At 53.8% G+C, this 7650-nt stretch overlaps 1 protein-coding gene across 1 annotated transcript; it reads left to right on the forward strand.

Annotated features, from left to right (window-relative positions):
- The first annotated feature begins 6346 nt into the window (after positions 1-6346).
- On the forward strand, positions 6347-7094 carry RPRML (reprimo like). Its single transcript, XM_055334586.1, has one exon. The coding sequence runs from the start codon at positions 6437-6439 to the stop codon at positions 6800-6802; it is 366 nt and encodes a 121-aa protein (XP_055190561.1). The 5' UTR covers positions 6347-6436; the 3' UTR covers positions 6803-7094.
- Positions 7095-7650: the final 556 nt, after the last annotated feature.

A 7650-nucleotide genomic window follows, 5' to 3' on the forward strand; every position in this document is an offset into this window, starting at 1 on the left:
TGTCTTTAGGGGTTGGCATCTTGCTTCGTTCCCCTGTTGTGACAACTGGCAGTGAGGCTGGTGCACAAATGGACAATCCAGAAGGATCTTTCTCTTCCTTTTTCCTTCCTCTGGGCTTGTTCTTTCAACTCGGGAAGCCAGATGCTTTGGAGTTTAATTACATGCTGCAGTTGGAAGCTCAGAATGTCAGAGCTGGAAAGGAAGAACCTTATTATAAATAATAGCTACCAGCATTTATTGAACATTTACTCAGTGCCAGGCCCGTTTCCAGGCATTACCCCATTCAGCCTTCCCGACAATTTCAGCGGCAGGTGCTGTCATCATCCCTGTTTTACAGGGAAGGAAACAGACATTAGGGAGATCACAGGGCATTTCCCAAGCTGTGCTGAATGGTACGTAGTGAAAAAAAAAATTACTTTGTTTTAGTTAAATGCTGCATCCTGCATCCTCCCTGGGAAATTCATAATGCACATCAACATATTAATGGCCCTGAGAAGTCCTGTATTGATCAGACCTCTTTAAGTCGGTGTCACCTCTGTTGGGTAGTTTGCAGAATCCAAGTATTAACATGCTTCTTATTTTATGGATGGGGTCATGGAGGCCCAGGCAGGGCTTTCAGTGCAGACCAGGCACAGATCTTGGGCTCCATGTTCTCTGAACCCCACAGGAAATGTAGAGCAGAGGAAGGCAGACTATGGCCCATCTGACCCACACCTGTTTTTGTAAGTGTAGTTCTATTGAAGATGATCTGATCCAGGTCCCTTGATTTATAAATGAGCCAAGGAGGACCAGGGAGGATGGCTGACTTGCTCATGGTCACACAATTAGGAGCAGAGGCAGAAATAGACCCAAGATCTCCAGAATCCAGGTATTTTCCAAAATACAAAACAGACAGGTGGTGGGAGGTGAGGGGCAGGAGGTGGGGTGTGAAGCTCCACGATCCCTGTGATACCTGTCTCTCTTATCTGCTGCAAGGTACATACACAGGCACGGCTCCCTTTCTACACTACACAGATCCCTCCTAGGGGTCTCTCCCTCCTGCTGCTTTGGGTAAAGCTCCCGTGGCCTGAACCTCCTGCACCCCCCTCTGCCACGACCACCTGCTCTCTACTTCGTGTGTGTTTGGGGGGGGGCAAAGGCTGAACTGGGTAATAGCATTTATTTTAATTCTGTGAGAGGTGCAGTAAAACAGTATTAACTTCCCCTCTGCCGGTGTGAAACATGAGATCATTTGGACAGGAACCTGGCAGAAGGCAACCTTTGCCCACTCCAGGGAGAGTTTGCCAAACAAATGAAGAGCATAAACAGAATCCTAGAGTGTTGTTTGAGACCACTTCAGAAAATAAATTATGTCCAAAGGTTCTTCGACTTCCCCGAAGTATGTTATGCAATGGTCATCTATTTACATTTTTCACCTGTGTGTGTGTGTGTGTGTGTGTGTGAGAGAGAGAGAGAGAGAGAGAGAGAGAGTTTGAAGATGCAAATAAAATCATTCTTATCATTAAAATGGCTCATGCATAGGGCACTTTCTACTCTTGTTTGAAATGTGAATGATTTAAAATATCTGTAGATTAAATATTTTAGTTCAGAAAGGTCCATCTAGTAATTGGTACTAATTAAGGAGGTTTTATCAATCCCTGAATCTAGGGGAGGGAGGCATCTAACTGACCCTGGGTGGCCACAGCATGCCAGAAAGCTAGAGGTTCATCTAGAAACAGCTGCTGGAGACAGCAGGGCATAAACGGTGGCCTCAGGGTGGAGGTTCTTCCTGGGACAGCCAGACTGCCCAGATGGCCTTTCCAGAGCTGGGAGATGCAGACTTGTCACTGAGGTGGAGGGTAAAAATAGTCCTGTGTGGGTGGCAGCTGGGCCCAGAGGCACCGGCTTCCTTGTCTCTAGAGTAGAGAAGGCAGCCCAGTTGACAGATAACTTCTTAGGCTCCTCAGGCCTTCCCCCAGCTCTGGGGGCTGGGGACGGGGTGTCCTTCCTTAACAATAAAGCTTATCCACACACCCCTATCCACACGCCAGGTGCTGGAAAGAGCTGGGGTTGGGTTTTAAGGTAGCAAAGGGCTTATATCCCGGCTGTGTCCAGCTCTGTGTCCTCCGGCAAAATCTCTCTCCTTCCTGGGCCTCCATTTTCTCATCTGTCAAATGGGGCTAATGATTTCTCTCTCTGTAAGGTGGCTGTGAAGCTTAAATAACAAAGACGGCGAGCACATTTTACACTGCCACCTCTCTTATATGCCTCTCTCCCTCCTACCAGTTGCTCACTATCCAGCACATTCTTTAAGAGTGGCTCTGAGGCAAGCCAGCTGCCATGTCAGCCCCATAGAAAGGTCTACATATACTGGAACTGAGGCTTCGAGACAACAGCCACGTCAGCTCAGTAGCCAGTCCTCTACCCCCAGGCAAGCTCCCTGGCCACCACCCTGGCTGCAACCTCATGACATACTCTGAGCTGGAAGCTCCCGGCTAGGCTGCTTCCAGCTTCCTGACCTTCCGAAAGCCATGTGAAGTCACAAATGTTTGCTACATTTGGGGATAAGCTGTGACGCAGCAGTAATAACTAAGACGCTTACCTTTCAGGGTTGTTACACGAATTAAGAGTTGATGCACATCAAAGAGCAACCAGACTTACTGAGACCAGTGGCTCCAGAAAGGGCAGAAGGGAGTAGCCAGGGAAGGAGCATGAGTTAGGAAGCCTCTGTCCAGGTCCACGCCAGGCAGCCCCCCCCCTCCCCCCCCCGTCCAGAAGTCTGGCGAGGAGTCTGAGAGACCCAATATGCCAACAGACAATGGCCTCGCCGTCTATCAAAATAGAACTCTGATCCACTCCCTGCCGTAACAGCCAGGGGGGCGAAGCCCTCTCTGCTGCAGGTAGCCCAGGCAGTCAGCCCAAACACAGCCAAAGCTGGACCACTAGCTGACAGCCTCCCTTAATTTTGCCCCCACATCTGATGTACGACAAACTGGAAAAAGTCCGATAGGCTCCCCTAACCAATCACATAGGGACCCTCCTTCTAGTTAGCCCACCTACAGCTTCCCCTTGCTGCGAGCCTCTGATCTAAGCCTGAAGCCTTCCCTTTGTCCCACTATAAAGCTTTCCCATTCTTCTGCCGGCCTTCAATTCTCTGCCGAACTCAAGTGGTGGTGGCTGACTCCCTTGGAGTAGCAGCCTCGGGAAACACAGCCTTTGCATCTTCTCATTTGGGTGGTCTTTATTTCCACAAGCCTATGTTCTTTCTCTGCCTTCCCTACCCCCGGGGTCAAAGACATCTTCGTCTTCCCCCAGGCAGCCACAGAAACCAGCTCAGGGATGATGGATGTGGGTGGGGCAGGAATAACGAAGAATGTAGCTTTGGAACAGGACAGATCCCGGCTCAAATTCTGGCTCTGATGCCTAACTAGCTGTGTGATCTTGAGTGAGCCAATTAACCACTCTGAGCCTCTGTTTTTTCATGTCAAAAGGACAATCCAATGGAACCCAAGGGCTGGGGTAAGAATTCAGTGAGGTAATAACACATTTAATGCCCTGAGCATATAGCAGGTACTTCATAAATGGAAGGCCAGCCATCCTTCTCCTCCCAGCCTCCTGCTGGACAGGCAGGCCTCTGTTCCCCATGGTTCCTCCTCTCACTCCTGCTTTCTGTGCAGCAGGCAGCCTAACCTCAGGTGCATGGAGTCAATCAAGAGCATAGTCTCCACGTCCAGGGTATGTCAAAGCTCAGGGGTTGGTCTTGGGAGAACAATGGACAAAGGACATAACCAAGCATTTCTCTAAAGAAATCCAACTGGTCAAAAGCAGAGGACAAAATATCTGGCCAGAAACCTGTTGTCTCCCTGTTTCATCCTGGCTCTAAGTGCCCTTGTGCCAGACAGCTTTCCCCGAACTGAGGAGGGTGAGCCAGGTCTTCTTCCCCCAATCTCTCCTGTGTGTCTGTGTATGTCTAGTTTCTTTGTCTCTAAAATGAGAAATGTAATAGCTTCCCAGGAGACACATGCACAAGCACATGCACACACGTGAATCAGTTCTAATGGTGGAGTGGTGGCTTTGAAATGCTCTATGCTGGGGCATCCAGAGTCCCCTCACTCCCACTTGCCAAACCCTCTCCATCCCTGGGTCTCTCCCTCCATCACCACCAGCAGAATCCAAGCTTCCAGCAGCATTTTCTGGCTGGATTATGGAAAAGACTCCTAAATGCTTTCGCTCTTTCACCAGAGCTCAAAGAATGCAAATTACACAAGGATGAGAAACCATCCCACATCCCATAAACTCAGACAAAGATTTTTAAAATAATGACAATAAACAGAATCAAGGGCAATGCCTTCCTTCCCCACAAGGCTGGAACGTAAACTGGTATATTTCTAATACATTTTTAAAAAGATTTACATATATATATATATATATATATATATATTTTTTAGAGAGAGAGAGAGAGCACGCACGTGCATGGGGGTGGGGGCAGAAGGGGCAGAGGGAGGGGGAAGAAAATCCTCAAGCAGACTCTGCTGAGTAGGGAGCCCAAAGCAGAGCTGGATCCCAGGACCTTGAGATCATGACCTGAGCCAAAATCAAGAGTCCCATGCTCAACGGACTGAGCCATCCAGGTGCCCTCTAAACTGGCATATTTCTGCAGAGCAATTTGGTAGGATGTAACCTTTTGATTCTGCAGGTCCATTTTTTCAAAATGTAAAGAAAAAAATTCGACTATGGAAAAATCTGCACAGACTTCGTTACGAGCTCTTTATGGTAATATTGCTTCCCCTGCAAAAAAGTGAGGGGACAACGAAAATATCCAAAAATAAACACCTTCCTTAAATAAATTGTAGTAGTCTCTATCTTGAAACACCACTCCTTCACTTAAACTGGTATTACAGATAAGTAGTTCTCAAAGCATGACCCGGAGAAGCTGCAGCAAGAGTATCACCTGGGAATTTGTTAGAAATGCACGTCCTGGGGCCCCCATCCCCAATCTGCTGCTTCAGAATCTCTGATCTGGTCCACCTGGGTTGTTGAGAGTCTGCCTTTGGCTCAGGTCCTGACTCTGGGGTCCTGGGATAGAGTCCCACATCCGGCTTCTCGCAGCAAGCCTCTGCCTATGTCTGCCTCTCTCTGCGTGTCTCTCATGAAAAGATAAAATCTTTAAAAAAAAAGAAAAGAAAGAAAAACTCTAAAACTCAGCCATCTGCGTTTTAACAAGTCCTCCAGGATACTCAGAACCACTGCTGTAGATGAATATTTATCACTAAGAAAAGATACATAAATGACAAAGGGTTGCAAAACAACAGGTACAAAGCAGTAGGTATGAACAGTGCATCTCCATTTGAATATACGTATGTATTGAGACACACAAAGAAAAAAAGCCTAGATTTTTTTTAAGGTTTCATTTATTTATTCATGAGAGACACAGAGACTCAATCCCAGAATCACCACCTGAGCCAAAGGCAGATGCTCAACCACTGAGCCACCCAGGCGCCCCAGCCCAGAAGACTTTGTACCAAGGCGGTAAAGTCTACACTCTGGATGTTACAGGATTATGAGGTTTTAGATTTTGTTCATTTTGCTAATCCATATTTTCTAAGCAGTTTACAATGATGCGTTTTTGTAAAAAGGAATGGGGGGGGACCGCAATAACTTCTTTTTAAACTAAAAAAAAAAAAAAAATCAAGCGGGGTGGGGTGGGGGCGAGGTGGGAAGGAGGCAGAGAGCACGCCCGGCCGCCGCCGCAGCCTGCAGCCCCGGGACAGCGGCGAGGCGCGGGCAGGGGCGCGCGGGACCGCTGGGCACCCAGCGCCTCCGCCCCGGTGGACGAGGGAGAGAGGCTAGGGAGGCCGAGGCCGGGGGTCACAGCTACGCCTCCGAAGTCGAGGAAGATTTACTAGGAGCAGAGAAGCGCACAGACTTCAGGAAGAACCTCATCCCAGAATGGGCGCCTCGGCGAGATCTTCCGCCCCGGAACCTCCCGCCGCCGCCCCCGGGGGCGAGACCTCCGCCAGCGCGGGGCGGGGCCGCCCGCACCTCCCACCGCTTGCAGCCCCGGCAGTCCGGGGGGCGCTGAGCCCCTCCCCCGCGCCGCGCGGCCTGGGTGGGGGCAGGGAGGCGGCGTGGGGAGCGGGGGGCGGGGCCGTTGCTAGGGGAGGGGCGCGGGCGGGCGAGCACGGCGGCGGGCGGCGGGCGGCGGGCGGCGGAGGAGAGCGCTCGGCTCTCGCGCTCCCGCTCCCGCGCCGCCTGTTGCTCGTTCCTCCGGGCCGCCGCTTCCCGCCCGGTGCCCAGGGGCAGGCGGCCCGAGGGCTGCCGGCGCGCGGGCGGCCTCCCGCCGCCCCCTGTCCCCGCGCGCCGCCGGGCCCCGGCGTCTCCGTGAGCGCGGCTGCCGGCCGGCCTCCCCGTGCGCCCCGGGCCGCGCGCGCCGAGGGACCCCGGGCGCCGAGCGGCGATGAACGCGACCTTCCTGAACCACAGCGGCCTGGAGGCGGCCGGCGGCCTGGGCGGCGGCGGCGGCGGGGCCGCCCTGGGGAACCGCAGCCACGGGCTGGGCACGTGGCTGGGCTGCTGCCCGGGGGGCGCGCCGCTGGCCGCCAGCGACGGGGTCCCCGCGGGGCTGGCGCCCGACGAGCGCAGCCTGTGGGTGTCGCGCGTGGCGCAGATCGCTGTGCTCTGCGTGCTGTCGCTCACCGTGGTCTTCGGCGTGTTCTTTCTGGGCTGCAACCTGCTCATCAAGTCGGAGAGCATGATCAACTTTCTGGTGCAGGAGCGCCGGCCCTCCAAGGACGTTGGCGCCGCCATCCTGGGGCTGTACTGAGGCCCCCCGCCCCCGGCCGCCGGCAGACGACGAGGGAGACCCGGACCCTCGTGCCCGGCACGGGCTGTGCCGCCGCCGCCGCCGCCGCCGCCGCCCCCGGGCCGGCTGCGCCAGGGACTGCGACGGGCCTCGGGGCGCCCAGGACCGGGACAGCGCGGGACTCGAGGCGGCGGCGCGGGAAGGGACTTCCACACCCGGCTCGCCCTGTGTGCGCCTCGGCGGGGGCGGGGGTGGGGGGGCGAGGTCACGCGCGGGGGAGTTTTGCGTGTCTGTAGAGGGCGCGATGCGGGACGAGTTGCGGGCGGGAGGAAGTTGGGGACCCCGAGGCGCTGAGCTTGTCGGCCTGATTTTGCTTTTGAAAAGAAACCTCGTAATAAACCTGCAGCCGTCGGACTCCCGGCGGCTTCCCCCAGCGCCTCTGCGGGGTGTGTGTCTGTGTTGGGGTGTGCGTCGGCTGGGGCAGGTGTGGACAGGTGTGGGCGGCCCCCCTGGGCCGCGGGGCCGCCTGGCTGCGGAGCCGTGGGGGCCGGTCCGGGGCTCCTGAGACCCCACTCCGAGGAGGCCAAGGAGGCGGCAGCTTCGGAGGGGACGGGGCTGGCCTTGCAGGGCGGCCAAACCGCTGGTGAGATTATTTAAATCTTTGGGAAATTTTAATCTATTACGTGAGATTAAAAAAAAAAAAGTCCCAGTGATTTAAGTGCAAAAGGGGAGAACAGTAAAATGAATCTATCGGGACCGTGAACAAAATTTAATGGTGGGGGGAGCTAATTCTAGTTAAATTACAGGGCCAAAAGTCTCATCTAAGGGCTTGTCTGGACCTCACCTTTATAGAGTGTGGACTAGTAGCA

The sequence above is a fragment of the Nyctereutes procyonoides genome, unplaced genomic scaffold, assembly GCF_905146905.1.
Source record: "Nyctereutes procyonoides isolate TBG_1078 unplaced genomic scaffold, NYPRO_anot_genome, whole genome shotgun sequence".
In the NCBI taxonomy this organism is placed as follows: Eukaryota; Metazoa; Chordata; class Mammalia; order Carnivora; family Canidae; genus Nyctereutes; species Nyctereutes procyonoides.